General features: G+C 55.6%; 2 protein-coding genes across 2 annotated transcripts; one reads left to right on the top strand and one right to left on the bottom strand.

The window, feature by feature from the left end:
- Positions 1–1,304: 1,304 nt before the first annotated feature.
- Positions 1,305–6,752, bottom strand: ORC6 (origin recognition complex subunit 6). Its single transcript, XM_059668143.1, has 7 exons — positions 6,394–6,752; positions 5,340–5,469; positions 3,962–4,125; positions 3,650–3,739; positions 3,297–3,409; positions 2,276–2,344; positions 1,305–1,814 (listed from the first exon to the last, which is right to left on the bottom strand). Exons 1-7 carry the CDS (start codon positions 6,687–6,689, stop codon positions 1,687–1,689), a joined length of 990 nt encoding a protein of 329 aa, XP_059524126.1. The 5' UTR covers positions 6,690–6,752; the 3' UTR covers positions 1,305–1,686.
- Positions 6,753–6,875: 123 nt separating this feature from the next.
- On the top strand, positions 6,876–26,028 carry VPS35 (VPS35 retromer complex component). The gene is made up of 17 exons (XM_059668142.1): positions 6,876–7,024; positions 11,006–11,104; positions 11,951–12,047; positions 12,778–12,901; positions 13,242–13,424; positions 14,419–14,632; positions 15,762–15,845; positions 16,523–16,632; positions 17,648–17,744; positions 17,841–17,989; positions 19,288–19,495; positions 19,780–19,935; positions 20,788–20,910; positions 22,044–22,223; positions 22,626–22,865; positions 24,170–24,313; positions 25,091–26,028. The coding sequence occupies exons 1-17, from the start codon at positions 7,022–7,024 to the stop codon at positions 25,268–25,270; spliced, it is 2,391 nt and encodes a 796-aa protein (XP_059524125.1). The 5' UTR covers positions 6,876–7,021; the 3' UTR covers positions 25,271–26,028.
- Positions 26,029–26,597: the final 569 nt, after the last annotated feature.

Consider the following 26,597-nt stretch of genomic DNA (forward strand, 5'->3'; position numbering starts at 1 on the left):
AAACATCAATCTGCTGCCTCCTGCACGCCCCCTAGCGGGGATCAAGCCTGCAGCCCAGGCATGTGATGTGTTCTGACCAGGAATCAAACCCGTGACCTCTGGGTTCCTGGGTTGATGCTCAGCTACTGAACCGGGGGCTGGGCTGCTGTTATTTTTAACCAGAACAATTCCTCTCCAGAGTCCCCTGGAAGCTCACACCCGTGAAAGGGACTATGGATTTTCGCCTCCCTTATCTGATGTTCTGAAGCCTTTCCGAAGCTTTAATTTTCCTGGATTATTTTGAGTTCTCTACTTGGTTGGTGCGTGTACTTAGCTGAAGAGTTCCTGCCCTGGGGGGCATCTGGACAAGGTTGCTTTGAGGCAAATTTAAGAAGTAACCAAGTACCTACTGCGAGCCACATAACCAAAATAATTACCACCATCTACTACAAATGTATTGATTTCAGAGAAGGGAGAGGGAGAGAGAGAAACATCAATGAAGAGAATCATTTATCTGCCCTAGCTGGTTTGGCTCAGTGGATAGTGTCCACCTGGGACTGAAGGGTCCTGGGTTTGATATTGGTCAGGGCACGTGCCTGGGTTGCGCACTCGATCCCCAGAAGGGGGCGTGCAGGAGGCAGCCGATCAATGATTCTCTCTCATCACTGATGTTTCTACTAGTATTTCTCTCCCCCTCTCCCTTCCTCTCTGAAATCAATAATATGTTTGAAAAAGAAAAGAAGAATAATTTATCGGCTGCCTCTTGTACTGGGCATCAAACCCACAACCCGAGAAAGTGCCCCAATTGGGAATCAAACTGTGACCTCCTGGTTCACAGGTCGCCGCTCAATCACTGAGTCACACCAGCCAGACCTCTGGGTCTTAATTTTAGTTAAAATCATGTCTGGTTTTATGTGTGATAACTGAGAGCCCATAGCAACCAACCTATCTTCATAAAGGCCCTTTCCCTTGTGGTTTAAAGTAGACCCTAATAAGGTTATGATTTCCAGGGTGTGGATAACAAAGGAAATAAACCTTGTCCATTTGGCTTTTCAGCGTGGTGGGAGTGCGCACTGCATTGTGGGAGAGCGCTGTGCTTCTCTAGCGGGATACTTACTGAACACTCCCTACAGCAGGCCCTGCGCTAAGTGCTTTCCGCTCCTCCAAGTGAGCAGACCAGAGTGTTCACGGTTGCACGGGGAGCGGCGGAGGCGGGTGGGGCCCAGGCAGCCTGACGCGGAGTCGGCTCAGCGTCCCGCCTCCCGGGCTTCTTTCCCGCCACAGGGGACAGCAAGGGCCCCCACTGATGATAACGGCAACGTGAAGACACATAAAAATAGTATTTATTAACTTAGGCTGAACCTAGATGGATCTAGTCCATCCAAGAAACTAGACAAAAACTTAAGTAAAACCTGTAACTCCATCGGCCTGAATTTTCTAGGCCAGGAGAGGAGACGTGGAGTGAAGCGGCTCCAGTTCCACGTGCAGGGTGAGGCCAGGGGGGCCCAGGCCGTGCCAACCGGGGCTGTGGCTGATCTGGTGAATGTTGCCCACGCCAGGGGCGAGCCTGCTGCCCGGAACAGCCCGGGCTGGTGCCCTGCCCCTACGGCGCGGTCCGAGGTCCTGTCCTTAAAGTGGAAGCAGCACTCCGGGCACTGGCACCTTTGCTGGCACAGTTGCGCGGCACACTCGGGCAGCACGCCGCACTCACTCCGCCCCAGCCTCCTGTGCTCTGGCAGCGTTTTCCAGAATCTTCCTTTTCCACTCTTCGTAATCCAGCGCCGGGTCTTCATTGCTTTGTGGTTTAGGTGGGACCTCTTCCACTTTCTCTCTTTCTGCGAGAGAAAATTTCCAAAGCGTTTCAAAGTCTTATGTTTACAAATGACCTCAAAGAAAGTAAGCTTCTTTCAAGTGTCCACTGTTAGGGTCACAGGGAACGTGACCCTGACTGGAACGCCAAGTGCAGGCAGCAGCTCACACACCGGATTTCTGCTCCAAGCGTCCCAGACACCCTGCTGCGCACCCGCCTTGTGCCTGACAGGCACCGAAGCCACACCACCTCCTTCAACCCTCAGACGACGCTAGGAGTGGGTGCCGATACTAACAACCTTCATCCCTTTTGTAATTAAGTGGCGTCCCTAAACCACAGCCAGGCGGCGGCAAGGCCGGATTGGAGGCCACGCTGTCCGGCGGCAGCTGTGCCCTCACGGACCCGATGCCTGTTAGGCATGTAACTGAGCAGCAGGGCGCTCGCCGCAGTAAACCCCGTCCGTCCATCGGAGTTAGCGCGCCTTACCCGTTCCCGGAGCTCCCTCCTCTGTCTTCCGTCTCTTCTGGGGTGGGGAGCCGGCATCTCGAGGCTGTCCTTCAAGAAAGAAGAAGTGTTGTCAGGTTAACTTTCTCCTATTCTCAACGTCAGTATTTGGGCATATTAAAAATTTAATGTTTTTATTGATTTCAGAAAGGAGGGAAGTGGGGGAGAGAGAAACATCAATGATGAGAGAGAATCATGGATTGGCTGCCCCCTACTGGGCACGTGCCCTGACTGGAAATCGAACCAGAGACCTCCTGGTTCATAGGTTGATGCTCAACCACGGAGCCACACTGGCCAGGCTTGGGGCATTTTTTGGATGACAAATAAAACCCAGATTCCTCGCCTGGTCAACTACTAGGAGTAGGGAGAGGGCAGCGAGCTTGCCCTGGTCTCTTCTCTGGCTTCTTGCCAGACCTGCGAACCCCTGCTCTTCCAGCTCATGTGCGGGCGGAAGCCCCAGTGTGCGGGCGGAAGCTCCAGTGTGCGGGCCGGAAGCTCCAGTGTGCGGGCCGGAAGCTCCAGTGTGCGGGCCGGAAGCTCCAGTGTGCGGCCGGAAGCTCCAGTGTGCGGGCGGAAGCCCCAGTGTGCGGGCGGAAGCCCCAGTGTGCGGGCCGGGAGCCCCAGTGTGCGGGCGGAAGCCCCAGTGTGCGGGCGGGAGCCCCAGTGTGCGGGCGGGAGCTCCAGTGTGCGGGCGGGAGCCCCAGTGTGCGGGCGGGAGCTCCAGTGTGCGGGCCGGAAGCTCCAGTGTGCGGGCCGGCCTCCAACATGAAGCACAGCAGAGACTCCACATGCAGGTGGATTCAGGGAGTCACAGGCTTTTGAAGTTACTGAGCTACTTTAACTGAACAACAGAATAAAACAGCTTCCTCGATGAAACGGATCTGGAGCAGAGTAAACGCAGAATTCAGAGAGCAGCCGCTTCGCGAGGTTGAAAACCCTGGGCTTTGGCCGGCAGGTTTACGTTCCCACAGGACACACCCTGAGCCGCGGAACTGGTACTCACGGTCTGTCTGCTGCCCGATCTTCTCTAACTGTTTACACAGCCGATCAAAGATGGCTTTCTTCACGCCGGACGTGGCTACCATTTTACTTTTATCCACCTTCAGCTTTAAAATCCTACAAAGAAAACTGATAAATTATTGTTCTCCAGACCAGTACAGTTGTTTGGTTGAAGATATTTTTAAACTATAAATACGTATTTTGATTGATTTCAGGGAGGATTTCAAGCCCGCAACCCGGGCATGTGCTCTGACTGGGAATCGAACCGTGACCTCCTGGTTCATAGGTTAATGTTCAACCACTTAGCCATGCTGGCCGGGCCAGGGCGGACTGTTCTGGATGCGCAGACACACTTACTTGCACGCTGTGAGCAGCGCGGCGGTGGTGAACAGTGGCCTGGACAAGTCGAGGTCTGCTCGCTGTGTCTGTGGAAGGCTGGACTCGTAGCTGAGGGAGAGCAGTGTTGGCAGAATTCCTTGTTAGAAAATAGTGTTTCGAGGGGACTGGGGATGCAAATCAGGTGTAAAGGCTACTCAAATGTGTGATCCGCATTCTGTCACTTCAGCATCTTGGTGCCTTTGGCACTGGAAGCTGCGTGAACAGAACTCTGGATGACTTTGCTTTACGGATCAGCATTGATTTCCAGTCCAGGCCCTTTCCACCTCCTACCTTTGCAGCATCTGCGCAGCCAAGCTCACGGCCTCGGTGCAGCTAAACTGGACGGCCAGGTCTCGCATCCCGACACTGGAGTTCAGGCCCAGCAAACACTCGAAAGACTTGAGGCAGCTCTGGTATGTCTTCTGGTTCACACCGGAAAGCTGAGCTGCGTAAGCCTTCGAAAGGGAAGCACACACGTCCTAAGTCCCGCACACAAGGGACCGTGTCGGAGAGCTAAGTGGGGCTCTCAGGCGCTCACACCTCAGAAAGGCGGCCGGGCACACGCAGGCAAGTCGCAGAGCAGCAGTGTCACTACAGCCGAGCTGCCTGAGCACAGCGGGTGCAAGCACAGTCGCCCATGTTTCAACAAGGGTGCTAACGTGCAATTCACGGGGACAAGGAGGGGAGTCTGGGGAGGGGAGGGGCGTGTGGAGGGACAGGGAGAGAAGAGGGGAACCAGGAGAGGAACCAGCTCTGCCTGGGGGCGTCCTCACAAAGGGGGTCCCAGCAAGGCGGCCATGGAGGTCCAACAGGCGCCTGCCAGAGGGCGTTCCCATGGAAAGAAGTTGCTGCAGGTACAAAGCCTTAAGCCAGTGGTCAGCAAACTCGTTAGTCCACAGAGCCAAATATCAACGGTACAACGATTGAAATTTCTTTTGAGAGCCAAATTTTTTAAACTTAAACTCTATAGGTAGGTACATTGTTATTAACTTAATTAGGGTACTCCTAAGGCTTAGGAAGTGCCACACTCAAGGGGCCAAAGAGCTGCATGTGGCTTGCGAGCCGCAGTTTGCCGACCACTGCAGGCCATTCAAGTGCCGGGTCTGTTGGGGGAACTGTGTCGCTTGGAGTCTGTTCACGAGAAGCTGGTGAGGCTGATGGTAACGGGGAGCTAACCCCTGGGGGCCAAGTGTTTTCAATGCCCCCGTGTAACCAGCGCATCGTTATGTGCCAGCGCTGCGTTCAGTGCGTTTCACACAGGGCACAGTCTAACCCTCGCGATGACACAGTGCGAGAGGTATTCTCACCCCTCAGGGGCGAGGACGCTGGAGGTAGACACAGGTGGGGCTGAGGTCTGGCCTCAACCCCGACTTCCCGATTCCCCGGCCTGTGCCCCCAGCCACCCTGCTGCTGAAGGAAAGACACACCCGGGTTTCAAGGAATGCGCTTTGGGAGGATGCTGGCCGCAGCAGGCAGGGCCGGCCAGGGAAATTGGATAATAAAGAGAACGTTGCAAAAAAAAAATTTTTTTCCCCTCCAACTTGACAAAATGGAGTTAAAGTTCATCCAGCAGAGTCAGGAAAACTCTAAAACACAAGAGTCTTGATGGGGCCCAGTCCAACCGGAAGGTGACATGCGCGGTAGGGCAGACCCTGGGGGGGACGCTTACCCGGTCCAGGGGGCAGCTCCGGCGGGAAGCCGCCAGGTCCAGGCACATGACGGCCCTGCTGGTCTCCGTGGTGCGCGCGGACAGGCCCCCACACTTGAGCCGCGACAGCCGCAGGTGCTCCTCCGCTTTCCTGGGCACAAGGGCGACAGACCCCTGAACACTCTGCTCCATCGCTTGCCCGGCACCGCGGTAGGCAGAGTGCCGCCCGGGTCCGAGCCCGTCTCCCCTGCAAGTCCGAGTGGGGCCGGGGCGACGCACGTCCCTTGGGGAGGACGGGGCGCGGCGGATCCAGACACCACGGTGCTCACGCACCGCTTGCAGGCAAAAGCCGGCTCCCCAATCCCTCCCCAAACGGCCCTTCTCGTCCTGACGCTCCGGGGTCCCGCATGCGCCACCCGCAGCCAGACCACAGCCCTTCCTCCAGACCCGCGGTCCTCCAGCCCCGATGCCCGAGGCAGAGGCGGGTCTCCTCCCGGCGCCTCTGCGCGGTGGCGTGCGTGGCAGCGAGCACTTGCTTCCCCAACCGGTGTCAGGAGGACCCCGCGCCGCTGGTGCAGGCCCCGCACCTGGAGAGCGGCGGTGGCGGATGAAACCGAGTTCGGGAGGTCTCCCTCCAAACCCCCGCCCCTTCCGGTCCGACCCGCTGTCCACGCTTCGGCCACCCGCCTCCCGTCTCCCCCCGGATCTCGCCGGCCCTCCGATCAGCGCTCTGGCGCTGGCCGCTCCGCTCGGGCCCCTCCTGTCACTCGGGTCTCAGCGCAAATGACACCCACCCCCGGCCCGGCCGTCACCCAGCTGGGTCTTGTCCGTAGTTCCTGCCAACACCGCGACCTCCGTGGGGCCTGTGCCCCGTCGGTCGGCTGCACCGCGGCAAAGAGACCCCCGAGAAGCACGTGAGGAACGACCGAAGCTCTCCCACTCCCGCCCTCCCCGCCCCCCGCCGCCGCGCACCCAGGGGGCCAGCAGCTCCGGGGGGTCCACAGTGGCTCCTCGACACCTCCTCCAGGTGGCTGCCGGCCCAAGTCCTGCGGGAAAGGGGCGCGGCCGGACTCACCTCAGCACATCGGGCTCGGAGACGCCCAGGCGCCGCGCTAGACAGGGGAGCAGCCCCGACTCCATGGCACCGACAACAAGCACCCGCGCGCACAGCTCGGAGGAGACGAAACCCGCGCGCGGACGCCGCGCCCGCCAGTGGCGGCCAGGCCCCACCCTCCTGCCGCGCCCGGATTGGTTGGGGCGGAACGTGAGACCGCCCCGTACACCAATCTTGGCCTTCCTTCTGCGCATGCGCACCCCGATGGCACGCGCCGAAGCGGACCGACGTGGATGAGCGGCTCCCACGCCTTCCATTCGTCGGTTCCTCACAAACTCCAGACAGGTTCCCTTTCCCGCTGGCTTTCTCCTTCCTGCTCCGAGCGCGTCCCCGCCTCCCCGCCCCGCCCCGCCCTCTCCCACTCCGTGAACAGACTGGCTGGCGCCTCGGTCTGTCAATCCAGTACTCTGGGGCAAGGGCCAATAAATACGCGAGACTTAGGCTCCTAGAAGCGGACCAATCGAGAAGCCTCCTGCAGGCCAGGGGGCGGGGCTAGAGAGGGCGGGGCCTGGGGGGCCTCGGCGTCACCTGACCGCGGCTGGCTCGGCGCGCGGAGGCTGCTGAGTGCTGCAGGTCCCGGAGCGTCGCCATGGTGAGTGCCGAGGGGCGGCGGGCCCCGGCTGCCCCCCCTCCCAGCTCGGGCGCTCGCCCGTCGCCCTGGAGCGCTGCGGGCGCAGTTGGGGCCCCGCCGCCGGGTCGCGGCTCCGACCAGCCCGGCGTGGCCTGCGGGGTGCGGGACAGGCCGGGGAAGGCCGCAGGCGCGGTGGGCGGCGGCTCCCGGCCGCAGCCGAGGCTCCGAGGCGGGCGCTCCCCGGGGGTGTCTCGGCCTGCAGGCACTGGGGGCCGTGGAGGCCCGCGGCCGTCCTGAATGCAGCCGGCCACCGCCCGGCTGGAACCGCAGCCCGAGAGCTGGGGCTGAGCGTCCGGCTGGGCCGGGGGCGTGCGGAGGGCCCGCGGCCTCGGGACCCGCCCAGAGGTGCCTCCCGGCCGGCGTCCCGCCTTCGTGCCTGACAGTGCCCGCCGGCCCCACGCCCTCTCCGGTGCAGGAAATGCCCACGGGAGGGACCGGAGCGGTGCCCCGGCCTTGCCCGACCTCGTCGCCTCCCGGAGCGCGGTGCCTGCCAGCGGTTTCTAGGGACTCGCTGACGTGCGTTTCCTGGAAGGACGCGCTACCTGGTCGCTAGTGACGCGTGGTCCTGGGCACCTGGCGGCTCGCCGGTCTCCCCAGTGACCGCATCCACGCGTCCCCCTCGCTGGGAGCGGCATTCTCCCCCCGCACAAACGGGAACTTCCCCAAAATGTGCGCCCGGTGCCTGGTTCCCACGAGGGCGAGGGCGAGGGCGAGGGCGAGGGCGAGGGCGAGGGCGAGGGCGAGGGCGAGGGCGAGTTGTCACTTGCATTTTATTTCAGAGTCCGCAGCGGCTGCGGGATGTGTGTGTGTGGCCGCCGTAGGTCCGTTTGAAGGACCTCGCGTGCACCCGGTGCAGACGGGCCCTGGACACGGGCTGCCCTTCCCGCGTGGGGGCCGGAGAGCAGCATAGATGGGGACGCACACCCGTCCGGGTGGCGTATTGCTCCGCGAGGCCGTGTGGCTCCTCTCCCAGACCGTACAGCTGGAAGCGGCCTGGGAGCGGCCGTCTGAACAGGGCAGACATGGAACTGGGGTTTGTCAGCTTCCCCACATGTATAGACTGACACGGTGTTTGGTAACGGGAGCCCTTCATTGAGGCTCTCCTTCTATACACCCCATTTCTGTGCCGGGGGACCGGTCCGGAGCAGGGCGCCAGACCCACCGTCCTGTGCACCTGCATTTTATTGGGAGAGAAAACCCGCGTGCCAGGCTGGTCACTGTCTGCCTTGGGCAGGTCACTCAGTCGTCTTTGAGCCTTACTTTTGCATTTGAAAACCAGTGTTGCCCGGCCAGCGGGCGTGGCTCAGGGGTTGAGCATCGACCTGTGAACCAGGAGGTCACGATTCCATTCCCGGTCAGGGCACAGGCCCAGGTTGCAGCTCCATCCCCAGTGGGGGGCCTGCAGGAGGCAGCCGGTCCATGATTCTCATTACTGTTGTTGCTGTCTTTCCCTTTCCCTTCCTTTCTCTCTCTCAAATCAATAAAAACATTTAAGAAAAGAGAGAAAGAAAACAAGTGTTGGCCTCGTTGGCTCTTCCCATCCTGGAATTCTAGGATGCAGTTCAGTTCGTCCAGCACCTTGTGTGCCTTGTACTTCAGGACCGTGCCCAGCACTGGAACCGGCCTCTCGTGGAGCTTAGGGGTCTTGGGGGGGGGGGGGAGACAGGTGGGTGGAGGATGGAGGGCCGCGGGTGCTGTGCCAGCGCCACAGCCCTGCGCTGGGCCCTGGGGCGGTGGGTCCCCGGGGCGAGGCCGCCTGGGGAGCTGGGAAGGAGCCCAGGGAGGACAGTGCACAGGCAGGTGATGGTCTCCCTCCTGAGCTCCGCCCCCTCCTCGGCCCTGTTCGCCCTCCTTCAGTTGTATTTTGTGCCTTATGTTTCCAGCTGCTCTTTCATGAAGGTGGTGTTCTGTCTACTTGCGAGTGGCTTATTTTCACTTTGCAGTTGACTTGGGTTGTGTTGTTAGGTTCCTGCCGCCTGTGAGTGGAGAGGTTGGCCAGCAGACAAGGCGTTGGGACGAGGGGAGGTGATGGGTTGTGTCCGGGGGCTGTAGTGATACGGTGGCACTTCTGCAGCGCTGGTGCTAAGCATTTCCTTCCTTCTTCGTAGCCGTGATGTGCGTGCTCCTGGTCCCCCCGTTTGATAGCAGGGGAGGTGGAACGGAGAGGAGTTTTGTGGTTGCCGAGCTCACGGTGACCTTGGCTTTTCTCTGCGCCTCACGCCTGTGTGCGCCTGGGAGTGCTGTCGGTTTGGGTCTCGAGCTAAAAGGGGCCTAATCGCCAGTGTCAATTTGATCTTGATTCTGTAGCATTTCCATTTTTTCTTTAGCCGTTTTTTAAATTAAGGTGAAGTTTACGTAACATAAACCTTTTAAAAGTGAGCAGTTCCGTGGCATTTTAGCACAATGTTGTACAACCCCCACCTCGGTCTAGTCCCCAGACATCTGTCACCCAGAGGAGACCCTGTGGTCCTCCTTAAGCCGCGACTCCCCACGCTCCCTGCTGGTGACCACCTACGACCTTTCCTGGGGAGATTCGCCTGTCCTGGATGTTTCATACAAACGGAATCATGCGACATATGGTCTTGTGTCCGGCTTCTTTCACTTAGCACAGGTTTCTAGGTTCACTCCCAGAGCACGTGTCAGTACTGCTTTCCTTGGTGCGATTGGATAGCATCCTGTTGGTTGTGTATACCATAGCTTGTTTATCCACTCATCTGTTGATTCTCTAGTAATTTTCTGTTAACTTAAGGGTTCTGAACGTTCTAACACCAGCTCAAACATCCACTCGTTGGACGATAATGAACATCCATTAGGTGCCAGGCAGTGCTGGGTCCCAAGGGTGTACAATGACCATCACTTATAATTATAACGTGACCCAGTTGTGGTTGAGGTGCACACACAGTGTTTATGCAACAGCGAGAGGATGGCGGTTAATTCTGCTCGACAGGCGGGTCTACTTCATGTTGGGAGCAGGTTTTCGCTGACGGCACAGATTACCTAGACATACAGGCAGGTTCACAGGCCTGAGTGCGCAAAGCACAAGTGCTATTCTTGTATTACTATTAATTACTATATTACTTTTTATATCAACAACTGTAAGCTACTTCTGCCCCACCCTGCATGTGTCCATATCACTGGGCCTGTGTTTGAAGTGATGAGCGAGGCACTTGGAGAGTATCTTGTCTGCTACACTAAGTCCAACTAGTTTCTTCCTAACTGTTCAGTCCTCATTACATACTGCTTAGGGGGGTCAGTGTTCCATAAACCGCTTCCTTGGTCTAAGGAGAGACTAAAGTGCAGGTGGAAAGTAGTCTAGAGAGGAAAATGCTTTCAGAGATTCGGGCAGAACGGAAACCTTCACAAGCCTGGGGTTGGTTGCCCGGCCGGCGTGGCTCAGTGGTTGAGCATCAGTCCATGCACCAAGAGGTCCCTGGCTCGGTCCCCAGCACGGGGCACGCAGGAGGCAGCTGACAGATGTTGATGTTTCTCTTTCTGCCTCCCTCCCTCTCTCTCTCTGAAACATCAATTGAAAATATATATATATATATATATATATATATATATATATATATATATATATATGAATGGGGTTGTTTGATAGCTGCGTTTGGGGTGGATTCAGAGCGTGCCAGCAGAACCGAGGCAGCATAAACTGGCCCTCGGGTTTCTTCGAGGCTCACCTGTTAGGGGGATGCTCAGTCAGTCCTGGAGAGAGAATACGCTCTCTGCACACGGCCTCCTCCTCCTCAGTGTCGCGCTGACCTCAGGACCAGGCACAGCGCTCTGTGCAGTAGTCGTCAGACACTGGGGGTGGGTGTGGGATGTTCCTCGGGCCGAGCCTCCGGGGAAGCCTGGGGAAGGGACCCGGTGAAGCTATAGGCCTAGCCGAGCTGCGAGAAGAGAGTGCGGGTGAGACTCACGGAGGCGTTTCTTGCTTTGCAGCCTACAACACAGCAGTCCCCGCAGGACGAGCAGGAGAAGCTGCTGGACGAGGCTGTGCAGGCTGTCAAGGTGCAGTCCTTCCAGATGAAGAGATGCCTGGTAAGCGGGCGGGTGGGGCGCGGTCTGCGCACCCACAGGTGGTGTGGCCGGCGGGGGACTCGCGTGCTCGCCACTGAGCTATTCCGCTGTGTTCTATCTTGAGGGCTTTTCTTTTGTTCTGGATGTATTTTTTGTAGACACTCGCTTAAGAATTATACTTACACCTAGTTACTTATTTTCAAATTCCAAAAAGAGTTTTAGATAGGGCAGGGATAATCTGTAGAAACTATGGATTCCGGGGTTAAATGTAAGAAACGGACCCAGTGGGCTGGTTACACGTTGCTGTGACGATGATGCTGACAGCCGTCTCTTACCGCGTCTATGGTTTCTAAAGCTTAGTGACAGGCTTTTAACCAGTGTTACCTATCGTGTGGCTTTTCTCGCAAACAGTTGGCACAAAAGAGAAAAGTCGTGGAGTGGGGAGCACGGGTGGGCGCGGAGCTGCTGTGTTCTGTCTCTCTATGCACCGTGCTTCCGGGTCTGAGGGGATTGTCCTCCAGCTTCTTAGAGGGTCTGGAAGCTGTGGCCGCGCCATTGCCAGGACAGTGTCCTGCCCCACAGGAGCGGCGAGCCGGCTTCCTGATCCTGATCGCAGGGGAGCCGAGTCCGCGCCGCTCCGGCCGTAGTGGCGGGGGGTTAGGGCTGGAGCTTTGCCGGGACATGTAAGGCTTGCTGAGCCCTGCACCTGCCGGCTACACTGCGTCTTTTCCTTTTCAGTGGAGAGAAGGCTGGAGTTCTGTGTGACTTAGCTATTTGAGTGCTGTAACAAATACCGGTGAAGGAGTCCCCTAACCGCGTCAGGGTTTGTTTAAGGCGCGCTTCTCATCAGTTCTGTCCTGTCTCTAGGACAAAAACAAGCTCATGGACGCGCTGAAACACGCCTCCAACATGCTCGGGGAGCTGCGGACCTCCATGCTGTCACCCAAGAGCTACTACGAACTCTGTATCCTTTGAGCGGGAGAGGGCACACGGCTTCATCCTTCCTGGTCAGGCCACCTGTGTTTGCTCCTGCGTTTTCCTGGATTATGTCATCTTCACTGTCTTCAGCAGAAGTGCTCCCTCTCCAGGCAGAGGTGCTAAGTGACAGAAAGAAATCCCAGTATTGGAGGCCCTTCTGTGACTTCGCTACTTTATTTTAATTTTTTTTAAATGTATATTTTTATTGATTTTTTACAGAGAGGAAGGGAGAGGGATAGAGAGTCAGAAACATCAATGAGAGAGAAACATCGATCAGCCGCCTCCTGCACACCTCCCACTGAGGATGTGCCTGCAACCAAGCTACATGCCCTTGACCGGAACCGAACCTGGGACCTTTCAGTCCGCAGGTTGACGCTCTATCCACTGAGCCAAACCGGTTACAACTGTCTTCGCTACTTTCATGCTGTTTGTTGTGCTCAGTTTCCAGAGCCTTCCTGAGGGCACTGGCCGCCGGTTCTTTATGACAGCTCCGATTCTGGCTCAGGGCTCGCACAGGGAAAGGGGTCTGGGATGTGTCGTTGCAAACCCGCCAGCAGACGGACAGGCAGCCCTTGTTCTGCCTGCTTTGCCCCACCCGACAGACAGCTTTCACAACCTTATGTTCAGGTAGCTGCCCGCTGGCCCAATGGCTGCCACGCGTCCAGGGAGTCGCTCAGCGTGGCCTCGCTTTATTTGAGCCCTTAACCTGCGGAAAGACATGGCTATTTCTGATGAGCTGCACTACTTGGAGGTCTACCTGACGGACGAGTTTGCCAAAGGACGGAAGGTGGCGGATCTCTACGAGCTGGTGCAGTACGCGGGCAACATCATCCCTCGGCTGTAAGTCATGGCGCTCAGGGCCTCGCAGAGGGCGATCATTTACTCCTCAGCTAGATTAATGAGGAATGTTGGAAACAGAAAGAAATGGACATAATTTATTCAATGTCTTGACTAGTAGAAAAGCGAATGTGACAATTACTCCTAATGCGTGGAAAGGCGATGGTTACAGATGTGTAAGTGTGTGTGTGTGTGTAAACGTGGGGGTCAGCGGTTATATTTTCTGTCCATCCGTGTTTGTCATCGTGCAGGCCCCGCCTTGTGTCCGAGTGCGTTCGCCTTCAGTGTGTCTGGGCATGCGCCGTCAGGCTCTGGGCTTGACCAGTGTCTCCCCACATCCTAGGTACCTGCTGATCACGGTGGGCGTGGTGTATGTCAAGTCCTTCCCTCAGTCCCGGAAGGACATTCTCAAGGACCTGGTGGAGATGTGCCGGGGGGTGCAGCACCCCCTGCGGGGCCTGTTCCTTCGCAACTACCTGCTCCAGTGCACCCGGAACATCCTGCCCGACGAGGGGGAGCCCGCCGAGTGAGTGCCTTGCTTTCCCGGGCGCGGAGGCCGGGTGCTCAGTGCGCGGAGGCCGGGTGCTCAGTGCGCGGAGGCCGGGTGCTCAGTGCGCAGAGGCCTGGCTGCTCAGGTCGCTCTGACGCCGGCCTCCGTGTGTGCTGAGGCACGTGTGCCGCACGCCGGGGACATCTGCATCTTAGGGCCCGCTTTTCTTATTGAACGTGATGGAGAGCATTTCCCATTCCATTTGATGGTCTTTGAAAAGATGGCTTATTAAATGCATTCTGTTTTTGAAACTGTATTTACAGTGAAATAATGACATGTGCTTAATGCTTTCCATGAACTATCCAGTTTTCATGCCGTTCCCTGAGGGTCCGTCAGTTTGTACAGTTTATGGACTGGCCTGCCAGTTACCCAGAACAGAAGTAATTTTCATGATCTAAGCACACAAATTAGATATTATCTCCCAACCAGAACAAATACAAGTTCAGCAGCGGAGAGATGCATGTGAGGTTACTGGCTTTGTTATGATTCTCCTCCCATTTTGAAGGTTAATTAAGCAATCGGTAACAAATGTTTGAAAACCAAGTTCCCCGTCTTAGGAGGTGTGGAAACAGGCAGGAAATGCATGACCTCTTCCCTCCCTCGCCAGGCTGACCGTTCAGTTGAAACATAAGCTATTTCACACTAAAATGATGTCGTTACCAGTAGGCTACGTCAGGGTTTTTAGGCTTTGTGACCTAAGGGAATTGTTGGAACAGCAGGTCTGGTTGGTGCGGGGAAGGCGTGGGGGAGTGTTTTGTCCCTTTAACAACTGTGATGTGCTGGGTCCTCTCCCTGGCGTTTTCCCCTGGAGTTTGTTCCCCTTGAACTTGAACACGGAGCTGGGGAGGTTGGGAGCCTTGGATGAAGCACCAGGCGTGAGAGGGAGGAGGGGAGATGCACGAAGGGCGGTGGCGGTGCGTTTGTCCCGATGTGGACCCTGTATGTGAAGTCTCCCCCTGTTTCCTTGCAGTGAAGAAACGACGGGCGACATCAGTGACTCCATGGATTTTGTGCTCCTCAACTTTGCAGAAATGAACAAGCTGTGGGTGCGAATGCAGCACCAGGGCCACAGCCGCGACAGGGAGAAGCGCGAGCGGGAGCGGCAGGAGCTGCGGATCCTGGTGGGGACCAACCTGGTGCGCCTCAGCCAGCTGGAGGGCGTCAACGTGGAGCGCTACAAGCAGGTGTCTTTTCACTCCTCACCGCCTCTCGTGTCCGGAGGGATCACTGGGGTCTGATTTTAAAAATCGAAATATTTTTGTGAAATGACATCGAAGAAGACTTAAATAAACTGAAAGATACGTTTTGTGTTTGTGGCGTGGAAGGTTGAATATTACCAGTTTCCCTTTTTTAATTGAGATGAACTATATTTTGCTGTAGATTTACTCTAAGCTACGTAAGATCATGGGGTTGGTGAAAGGGATAAACACCTAAGTCTGGAGAGAAGAGCAGGGAGCCACAGACATTTTTTGTGAAGCATCGGAGAGGAAATACTGGTTACTCTGCCACCTGGAACTGCTGTGCCTATGGGTGTCGCTGAAGGCGGCACAGACGGGTGGCAGCAACCTCCAGGTCAGCCAGGCTGTGACCCCTGGAGGCGGCGGTCCGGAATAGACCACCCACATATAATCCACTACTTATAAAGGCACAGGAGCAACCTTTACAACAGATGGTTCTGGAATATGGGCATCTGTATGCCGACAAAACCCCTGCCTGTGACCCAGCCTCATACCACGAAAAAAACTAAAAAATGGGCCAGAGACCTAAACCTAAAATCTATTAAAATCTTTAGAAGAAAATACAAAGGAAGTCTCTATAACCTTGGATTAGACAGAGATTTCTTAGGATTTAAAAAGCACAAACCATAAAAGATAAAAGATTAATGAAATGGACTTCATCCCAGATGAATTTTACTAAACAGAAACATAGGGTTTTTAATTTAATAATTCTCTGTAAAATTAAAAAAAAATACTTTTATTGATTTCAGAGAGGAAGGGAGAGGAGAGAGAGATAGAAACATCATTGATGAGAGAGAATCATGGATCGGCTGCCCCCTGTACGCCCCACACGGGGGATGGAGCCCACAACCTGGGCCTGTGCCCTGACCAGGAATCTAACCGTGACCTCCTGGTTCATAGGTTGATGCTCAACCACCGAGCCATGCCAGCTGGGCTATAAAATTTTAATCTAGAAATGAAGCATGGATGAGAAAAATCTAAAATATGATTTTTAAATTAATAGTCCAAGTGTGTTACTAGAGAGGTGACTTAAGATTTTGAAAATCGTATTTTAATTCATACTTTTCTCTCTCAGATCGTCCTGACCGGCATATTGGAGCAAGTCGTCAATTGTCGGGATGCTTTGGCTCAAGAATACCTCATGGAGTGTATTATCCAGGTGGGTCACAACACTTCATTTATGTTCTTTATTTTTTTATTTTAAAGATTTTTAAAAACATTTTTATTGATTTCAAAGAGGAAGGAAGAGGGAGAGAGAGAGAGAAACATCCATGATGAGAGAGAATCATGGACCGGCCGCCTCCTGCACGCCCCCCACTGGGGATGGAGCCCACAACCCGGGCCTGTGCCCTGACTGGGAATCGAACCTGGGACCTTTCAGTTCCCAGGCCGATGCTCTATCCACTGAGCCAAACCAGCTAGGGCAAGTTTATGTTTTTTTAAACGACCCACTTTATAGTTCATTAATTTTCATTTTTTAAAAAAACTCCTGACAGAGTAGAAATGAGCTTTGCTGACTAAGTAATTCCTTTCTTCTGCTGCTCCCTCATGGTCTTTGTGTTCTCCTCCCCACGTGTCAGAGTGTCACACCCCCCCCCCCCCCCCCCCCCGTTGTCCAGGTCTCGTTAGTTGCAGCGTAATTGTGGGTGCGCTGTGGTCAGTGGGATAGTCTGTCTGAGCTTATGTTTGGAGAGGCTTCAAGTATTTTACTTTAGTCCTCCGAGACTGAAGCGATTTCTCCCACAAATACGAACTTCCAGCATCTCAGTAAGTCCGGAATCTCGTGTGAACTGCGTGTGCTTGGACCAGTCAGCTCTGATGTGATGTGATTTCCAGGTTTTCCCTGACGAATTCCATCTTCAGACCTTGAACCCTTTTCTCCGGGCCTGCGCGGAGTTACACCAGAACGTGAATGTGAAGAACATCATCATCGCTCTGATCGACAGGTGAGAGGTCCCAGTGCCGGCGGGCGAGGTGCTGACCGGAGAGAACAGTGTGAGGCGCTGTCCTCAGTGACGTCCGCGACCTCTTCGTTACAGCAGTGCTTTCGTGTCAGTGCGCTGTTCAGTCCTGTCAGCGTCGGTCCCTACTCGTGCTCGCCTCACCTCGGCATGGAAGAGGTTCAGCGTTTAATTGTGCAGGAAGCATGAGAGAATGAACATATATATAAATATGTTTTTATGGATTTCAGAGAGGAAGGGAGAGAGAGAGAGAAGCATCAGTGATGAGAGAGAGTCATGGACCGGCTGCCTCCTGCACGCCCTCCACGAGGGATGGAGCCCACAACCCCGGGCCTGTGCCCTGACCAGGAATCTAACCGTGACCTCCTGGTTCATAGGTCGATGCTCAACCACTGAGCCACGCCAGCCGGGCTAAAGATTGTTCTTTATAACCATCTGTTGCCGAAACCGGTTTGGCTCAGTGGATAGAGCGTCGGCCTGCGGACTGAAGGGTCCCAGGTTCGATTCCGGTCAAGGGCATGTACCTGGGTTGCGGGCACATCCCCAGTGGGGAGTGTGCAGGAGGCAGCTGATCGATGTTTCTCTCTCATCGATGTTTCTGACTCTCTATCTCTCTCCCTTCCTCTCTGTAAAAAAAAAAAAAAAAAAAAAAAAAAAAATCAATATAACCATCTGTTGAATACATCTGTCACTTTCATGCATTTCTATCCATATCTGATTAATTAGGGTTCAGAGAATTTGGCAGAATTGGCCTGTTGGATACCATTTCTGTGCGGTGTCAGGCTGGGGGTAAGCGGGCGTGCAGGGAGTCAGGCCTCACTGCACACTGTTCAGCTGGGAGTGAACTGAGGAAGTGATGGGCTGCGTCCCGTGTCCTCTTTGAAGCCCTTGTTGTTCTGGGAGAAAGGCCTGTAGGAAGCAGGGAAGGCGTGGGAGTGACATGTCCCCTGGGGCCCCCTGCTCAGCTCCCTGCCCCTAAACAAGGCTGTCCTGCCCCCAGGCTAGCGTTGTTTGCGCACCGCGAGGACGGGCCTGGCATCCCCGCAGACATCAAGCTCTTCGACATATTCTCGCAGCAGGTGGCGACTGTGATCCAGGTGGGTGTGGCTTTGCCCAGGTTCCCGCCGGAACCCCTGGGCTGGGAGGTCCTTTTGTACCTGCTTAGAGTGAACCCCGTGCTTTCTCCACCGCAGTCCAGACAGGACATGCCCGCGGAGGACGTCGTGTCCTTACAAGTCTCCCTCATCAACCTGGCCATGAAGTGCTACCCGGACCGAGTGGACTATGTCGATAAAGTCCTGGAGACGACAGTGGAGATATTTAACAAGCTCAACCTGGAACAGTGAGTCAGTTACATTCTCTCGTGAAAGTCCTCGAAGGCACCTTTTTGTCCCACGTTTGTTTTTCTTCCTCCGCTCCTTTCCGAAGGGTTAGCGTCCGTCTGTGTCAAGCATTTGTTCGAGGGCCATGCTTGGTGCTGGTCGGGGCAGAGAGTGGGACTGATGATGTGGCTGCTGCCTGGTCAGGTGGTGGCTCATGGAGCGCAGGCGGCTCCTGGGACCGCGTCTCCAGTTCAGGCCCCTCTGAGTAATGAACGAGTTCGTTCTGAACCCGAGGGAGGCTCTTGCCAAGCAGCAGCTCCATGAGAAGGGGTTCCAACAGATGAGTGGGCTGTGAAACGTAAGGGCGTGCAGGATGGCAGGTGTGGGAGTGACGGTGCTGTGAGATCCCTGTCTGCTGGGAGCTTTGATGCCATCAAGGAGAGAGGACACAGCGGCCTGAGCGGAGCTCTCCAGGCCTGTGGCACCCTCTAGTGGCCACTGTGGGACTTCCCAGCCCTTTGTCTCTGCCTCCTCTTCCTGCCCCGCCCTCCTCTGCTGCTGAACCTGGGGTCCCGCTGGCCCCTCGCCCTGTGTTATTGTTCCACCTCCTGCCGGCGCCCTCCTCCCGCCTCCCGTATCTCCTGCACCTGAGGGTTGCTTTTTCTTGTACCTCCTCCCAGCCCCCTCTTCCCTTGGGTCTGCCATTTTTGTGTGACCCGAAAAGCATTTCAGATCCTGAATGACAGCACTGATGTCTCCGTATCTTCCCTAAGTGCATTTTAAAGTAAAATTAGATAAAATAAAGAATTAGAAATCCCGATCTCTCAAATTCTCTCAACGGCCGCGGTCCCTCGGTCTCTCAGAAGCGCCACAGGTGCTGCCTGAAACCAGCCACTTGTCCTGAATCACCGCCGTCCAATGCAGAAGTGGGAGTTGGCTTCCCCATGTTTGGTGGCCTCGCTGGTTTGGCCTGGATTTTTCTCCCTACTTACCTTCGTCCTGCTAAACAGTGCTTGCTGCTACCCCGGGACCGAGCCACCGCCTCCTCCTTCCTTAGAAACAGCAAATTCCAGACAGTCATTCTGCCCCCAGCTCCACAGCCTGGCATTACCGAGTCGCCTTGTTGTCACTAGGGCATCAGTAGGTGAATAAACGTGTCAGGACAGACGTCTGGGAAGGAGGGCGTTGGGGTAGGGGTGGTGGCTCCCTGGGCCGTTTCCTCTCTGTGTCAATGAGAAGGCAGGTGGTCGTGAGCCCAGCCCGCCATCTGTCTGCGGGAGCTGGTTCTGCGCGGTAAAGGCCGCCCTGCCTCCTGCAGCATCGCCACCAGCAGTGCGGTCTCCAAGGAGCTCACCAGGCTGCTGAAGATCCCCGTGGACGCCTACAGCAACGTGCTGACCGTGCTGAAGCTGAGGCACTTCCACCCGCTCTTCGAGTACTTCGACTACGAGTCCAGGAAGAGCATGAGCTGCTACGTGCTCAGCAATGTTCTGGACTATAACACGGAGATCGTCTCTCAGGACCAGGTAGGAGCGCCGGCCGGCGTGCTGTGTGGTCGCAAGTGGCCGCTCGTTGTGGTGGTTACGGGAGTGGAGACGCAGGCGGAGGAGACGGGCGGCTGGAACCTCCCCAGAGTGAGGGCCGTGGCTGACTGGCACCTGCCGCAGGTCCCTGCCGACGGGGGTGCTGCCTGCGCATCCTCGCTCGCAGGGCTTGTCCTGTGGATGCTGCCGGGCGACTTGACGGCTGCCAACCCCTTGACGGCGCTTTTCCTGCCGAAGGCTTCACCCGGGCTCTGTCTCACGCACAGGTGGACGCCATCATGAACCTCGTCTCCACGCTGATCCAGGACCAGCCCGATCAGCCCGCGGAGGACCCGGACCCCGAGGACTTCGCCGACGAGCAGAGCCTCGTGGGCCGGTTCATCCACCTCCTGCGGTCGGAGGACCCCGACCAGCAGTACCTGGTACGGCGCGCCCCGCCCGCCCGCGGTGCCGGGGAAGCGGCACAGACGTGGCTCACGGGCTCACGCCGCGGGGCCATGGGAGGGTTTGAGAGAAGGGCGGCCGGGAGGAGATGAGATGGAACCTGTAGACTTCCCTTTCTTTGTACACAGTTGTTTGCAGTGTTCTGGAATCTGTTCCGTTTGGAGACTTAAGAACCGCAGAAAAGCCATCTTCCCTTAGTTGGGTGTCTAGGAACCACTCCACGCTCATAGCCTTTTTTAAAAAATATATTTTATTGATTTTTTACAGAGAGGAAGGGAGAGAGATGGAGAGTTAGAAACATCGATGAGAGAGAAACATCGATCAGCTGCCTCCTGCACACTCCTTACTGGGGATGTGCCCGCAACCCAGGTACATGCCCTTGACCGGAATCGAACCTGGGACCTTTCAGTCCACAAGCCGACGCTCTATCCACTGAGCCAAACCGGTTTCGGCACTCATAGCCTTTTAACTGTTGCTTTAACGTGTAAGCAACAATCCTTGTGTTCAAGGTTTCCAGTGTCAGTTGTGCTTGCCACATTGAAAGCGGAACGGAGTCTGTCCTGAGCGCTCTGCCCGCGGGCGCTTCGTGCACGCGCTCAGGGAAACGTCCAAGCCCCTCCCTGCCCTGATGGGGCGGGCCCTGCAGCCTGTCTGAGCCCCCGTTTGCGAGATGGGGTTCGTGTGTGTCGGGTGACGGATGCCTGCGAGAGCAGGGGTGTGACGTGCCCGCGGCGGGGCTGGCAGCAGCGCGAGGCCCGGCGCCTCCTCTAATGGGATGATGGCTAATCACGGTGCAGAGAAGACTGATGGTGTTGTGGTTTTTTGGGCAGATTTTGAACACGGCACGGAAACATTTTGGAGCTGGCGGGAACCAGCGGATCCGCTTCACGCTGCCGCCCCTGGTGTTCGCGGCCTACCAGCTGGCCTTCCGCTACAAGCAGAATTCCAGAGTGGTGGGTGTGCTGCTCAGTGAGCCCTGCTCTTCCCTCTCCCTCCCCGGTGTGCACCTCAGTTTATTTCTATAGCAAACGCCCAGCACACACAAGCAGCTGGTGGTGGCCTAAACCCCAGTGTTGGCGGCTCTCAGCTCCCCTGCGTCCCTCAGTGATGTTGGCAGGTCAGACACCGGCCGAGGGCTCAGGGATGAGCGTTCAGCCGGGTGAGGTGTGTGCTCGAAGCTTTCCCGCGTCCAAAGGTCACTGGTGGGACACGATGCGTCTGCTGCGCGGCTGCTCAGCCTTTAGTCTGACAGAGCGGCTGCATTGCCAGCTCTGCAGCACGGCTGCCACACGGCAGGGCTGCAGGGCACGCGGGGGGGGGCTGCCCGAGCTCTGCCCGCGGAGGCCGGCGCCTGTCCCCTCTGAGAGCCCCATCGAGGCATCTTGGGGTTGGACCCATGTGGTTCTTCTGTTTGTTTGCTTTTTAATTTTTTCAATTCTTATTTTTAAAATACATTTTTATTGATTTCAGAGAGGAAGGGAGAGGGGGAGAGAGAGAGAAACATCAATGATGAGAGAGAATCATTGATCGGCTGCGTCCTGCACGCCCCCTACTGGGGATCGAGCCCACATCCCGGGCATGTGCCCTTGACCGTAATTGAACCCAGGGCCCTCAGTCCACGGGCTGACGCTCTGTCTGCTGAGCCACACCCGGTGGGCTGGACCATTACTTCTGAGCTGCTGTGAAGTGGAGAGCAGGACCATGAACAAGGTCCCCATCACGTTACCTTTGCAGAGCAGAAAGGAAGGAAGAACTTCGCACACAGCGTTATCAGTGATGATTGCTGCCGTAGGTTTAGGGATGACTTTAATTTTACACATCTTTTTTTGTTTCTTTTTCTAATTTTGTCCAAATTTGGAATGTGTTGCTTTTCTGATGAGAGAGACCAGATGCCTCGCATTGAGCGTGCACGGTGAGCTGGAAGGGCGGCGCGAGAAGACTCCCGCTGCCCGTCCGCTTTGTGAACGCGCTGGAGAGAGAGAACAGACAGCTGCCTGCCTGCTGGTTCTGTAGAGGCTTCATGTGCAGTGAGTGTCCCTGAGCACGGCCATCCGACCTAAGGTAACCAGCTCGCTTCCGGTTGCAGGACGACAAGTGGGAGAAGAAGTGCCAGAAGATCTTCTCCTTTGCTCACCAGACCATCAGCGCCCTGATCAAGGCCGAGCTGGCGGAGCTGCCCCTCCGGCTGTTCCTGCAGGGCGCCCTCGCGGCCGGCGAGATCGGCTTTGAGAACCACGAGACAGTAGCGTACGAGTTCATGTCCCAGGTGAACACCTGTCCCCTTCTGGGCTCAGTCGCTGGGGGTGGTGCCCAGGGCTGCACCTCCCTTCCCACCGGCTTCGGACCTCTTAGTGCTGCAGCCGCCGGGACTGGTTTGGAGGGGGACCCCATCGGTTAGTTACTGGGAGCTAGGGAGACCCAGGACTTCCAAGCGGGCCACGGCCAGACTTCCTTTGCTCATTCAGTTGGGGAAGCCGGGGTTAAGCAAAAGCTAAGACCCGTCTTCCTGCTGCAGCTGGTCAGCATCTTCGCTGCCTCCTGCCTCTCCCGGGCCGCACGCTCTCATCCGAAGCCTGCGGAAGGCCTCCCACTGGGGTGTGGTGGGAACTGCTGGGGAAATGCCCACGGGCCGGGCTGGGACCTAAAGGCCCCCTGCTCTGTCTGCCAGGCGTTCTCTCTGTACGAGGATGAGATCAGTGACTCCAAAGCCCAGCTGGCGGCCATCACGCTGATCATCGGCACATTCGAGAGGATGAAGTGCTTCGGTGAGGAGAACCACGAGCCGCTGAGGACGCAGTGCGCTCTCGCCGCCTCCAAGCTCCTGAAGAAGCCGGACCAGGGCCGAGCCGTGAGCACCTGCGCCCATCTCTTCTGGTCCGGCAGGAACACCGACAAGAACGGGGAGGAGGTGAGGCGCCTGGGCCGCTGCGGGAGGGAGCGCGGGTGGCGGGCTGTGCCTGGAGGGAGGCGCTGGCGGTGCCAGGAACCTGCACCTGGAACAAGGCTCCTTTAAAGAAACGGAAAGGAAAGGAATGTATAGGGTTACATCCTGCAGGGACGCCTCCGCTTAGGACGGTTGTAACAGTGCGTCGATGCCGCTGCCTGTAGCAGACACATGCCCAGGCCGGCTGCTCAGTGCAGGTGGCTGCTGCCTCCGCAGACAGCGTCTGTCGCACAGGGAGGGTGTGCGCTCCCCTGCATCCCACGGGGCGCCACTTCCAGTGGCGTGGCCGCTCCGTGTCTGTCCGCGTCTGCTGATGCTCAGTGTCAGGCTTGTTCTTGGTCGTTACACTGTGGTGTGACCCGTGCTTGGTGGCGTCCCTGCTGTCACTGTTGGGGGCGTCCCGTGCTGCACCAGGCAGATGGGGCTGTGCTTGCTGTCTGCTCTGACTGCTCCACCCACCAGCCATTCCCTGACTCCCGCCCGCTCCCCGGCCTCCTCTCACACAGTTAATGGACTGCTGTGGAGGCTGAACGTAGCTCATTCACGCACAGGAAACCAGAAAACTTGAGTGACTTGTTTTACTGCAATACTGTAGTGGTCTGGAACCTAGCCCACAGTATCTCCGAGGAATCCTATATAATAAAAGGGTAATATGCAAACTGACCCTAACAGCAGAAAGACTGGGAATGACTGGTCACTATGATACACACTGACCACCAGGGGGCAGATGCTCAATGCAGGAGCTGCCGTCTGGTGGTCAGTGCGCTCCCACAAGGGGAGCTCTGCTCAGCCATGAGCCAGGCTGATGGCTGCCAGTACAGCGGTGGTGGCAGGAGCCTCTCCTGCCTCCTCAGCAGCACTAAGGATGTCCGACTGCAGCTTAGACCTGCTCCCCACTGGCGAGTGGACATTCCCTGAGGGCTCCCAGGCTGCCAGAGGGATGTCTGACTGCCAGCAGGTGGACATCCCCCGAGGGGTCCCAGACTGCGAGAGGGCACAGGCCGGGCTGAGGGACGCCCCCCCCCCCCCGCAAGTGCACAAATTTTTGTGCACTGGGCCTCTAGTGCTGTCTATAAATATAAAACATAAATACACAAAACAAGTAACCTATTTGCTTTAAAACGTAGCTGTGTGCTTTAGAAAATGAAGATTTAAATTCCTTTTGTCCCTTTAAACATGAGAGAGGCACTGTAGAGTTGTGTTCATCTCCCTGTGTGGCTGGACATGGGTGATCCATTGATCTCTTTAAACGCCCCCCTTCATTCCAGCTGCATGGAGGCAAGAGGGTCATGGAATGCCTGAAGAAAGCTCTGAAAATAGCAAACCAGTGCATGGACCCCTCGCTGCAAGTGCAACTCTTTATAGAGATTCTGAACAGATACATCTACTTTTACGAGAAGGAGAATGATGCGGTAAGCGACCTCGGTTTCCCTTCCTGCTCTCCGGGTTGATGCGTACGGAGTTTATCATCCTGACACCGTCTTCCTTGTTTACAAGGCTCAGGCCTGGGAGCGGTCCCGACTGGTCTCTGCGTCTCCAAAACCCCGCTCTGTGCGTGTGGGCGCATCTCGTTTGCTTAGGGATGTTTTGTAGAAACGGCCACTGAACGTCTAAAGCACGAAATAACTCACAGAGGAGGCTGACTTGTCACGGGCAAGTTTAGAATGATTCCTGAGGAGGGAATGATGTTCTGCTTCCAGCAGTAGCGTTGGTCAAGATTTGTAGGTTAAATACTGGTTTGCTGTTGTTCCCTTACTGGTTCATGACGCTCTGTATTTTTTAATACCCCCCCCCCCTTTTTTTTATGACTAGCCAATAGTTAGTTGTAGCTTAAACCAGGAACCCTGTTCTCATCTTTTTTTTTTCTGGTAAAAAATACATGTTTTATTGATTTTTTTACAGAGAGGAAGGGAGAGGGATAGAGAGAAACATCGATCAGCTGCCTCCTGCACACCCCCTACTGGGGATGTGCCCGCAACCAAGGTACATGCCCTTGACCGGAATTGAGCCTGGGACCCTTCAGTCCGCAGGCCGACGCTCTATCCACTGAGCCAGACTGGTTAGGGCATCATAATTACTCTGGTAATTGGTGAGAGTAACACGAGCTCCTCAAAATGTTTTTATTAAATTACCTTTGACCCTCTGGTGCGTGCTGGATCGTGAGCTTGTCTTGTGTACATTGTTTTTAGGTCACAATTCAGGTTCTGAACCAGCTTATCCAGAAGATCCGCGAAGACCTCCCCAATCTCGAGTCCAGTGAAGAGACGGAGCAGATTAACAAGCACTTCCACAACACGCTGGAGCACCTGCGCCTGAGGCGGGAGTCCCCGGAGTCCGAGGGGCCCATTTACGAAGGCCTCGTCCTGTGAAGGGGCGGGCCCTGCGCCTCCCCATGCAGAGGGTGTAGTCCGTAGGCCTCCCTCCCATAGATTGTGCCTTCAGAAATGCTGAGGTAGGCTTCCCGTCTCTTACCTGTGATGTGTTTGACCCAGCACCTCCGGACACTCACCTTCAAGACCTTAATAAAGTTATTCACTTCATAAGTGTTCAGGTCGACTGATCACCCAAAGTGGCATGATTGATTTGCTATTTAAAATTATCGTGATTTGTAAAAAACAAACAAAAGTATTTAAAAACCACTTCTCGCGGCTACTAATGAAGCTCTCCTTCCTCTTCCTGTCCTGTTCCATGTTGGTTGTGTCATTTCCTCGTGACTGGGAGTACTAACCCGGAAGTGTCTGTCTGTTCGCTAGTCCAGTGTGAGGTTAATTTAGGTGAAAGGAATACTGTCTGTGAAGTTCAGCTGGGGCCCCTCCCTCAGTGCAAGATGAGGCCCTATGTAATATTTCCCCTGAAACTAGAATATATTAATGCATGTTTGAGGCTCTAAAGCACCATGGTCAAAACCAGAAGCTATATTTTGCATATTTGGACTCAGCCATCATTAAGAACCTATGTCGTTCTCTTGACATATTTATCAAAATAATTTTGTTCTAAATAGTATAAAATAGAAAATTTGTGATCTATATGATTCATGTATAACCTTCAATGTCAGTTTAGGGGGAAATGCATCAGACCATTATCACAATTTTTTTTTCACCAGTGAGAATAAAGTTGCTATTAACAATCTGGACTCTTCCTTTCATACTGACTCATAAGGGAACTGGCAGGTGCCTGTGGATGAAGGCGCTTTTCCTGTGCAGGCTGCTCAGCCTCCCTGTCACCACCAGGCTCCTGCCCCATCACACCTGGCGTCCTGCTGGCCTCTGCTGTCGCTGGCCTGTCATGGCCGGCACAGGCCCTGAGTCGGCTGCTGGAGTTGGGCTGGTTTCTACACTTGATCTTAGCCAAAAGGCCGAGAAGCAGTAGTTGGGCTGGTTTCTGATGCTCGCTGTGCTGGGTTAAATCGGGTGCTACTTACCTTTCTATATTTTTATTTTTTCACCTATCTTCTTGGTGACTCTTTCCTCATCTGTATTCCTGGCCTCAGGACGGTTTTTGAATCTTGAATGAGGATGCAGGGAGAGCACGCTCGCTACCCTTGGGGATTATACTTGGCTTTGATGAGTAAATGTGGGCAAAACACACGTTAGTAAATTTAATTTGACTTGATTTCCAAACGTGTGAGTGTGTAGGCGGTGAAGGCACAGGCGGAGGGTGATGGTGGTGAAGGGACCAGGGCGCTGCCAGCGGAAG

This window comes from Myotis daubentonii, chromosome 15, assembly GCF_963259705.1.
Source record: "Myotis daubentonii chromosome 15, mMyoDau2.1, whole genome shotgun sequence".
NCBI classification, from domain to species: Eukaryota; Metazoa; Chordata; class Mammalia; order Chiroptera; family Vespertilionidae; genus Myotis; species Myotis daubentonii.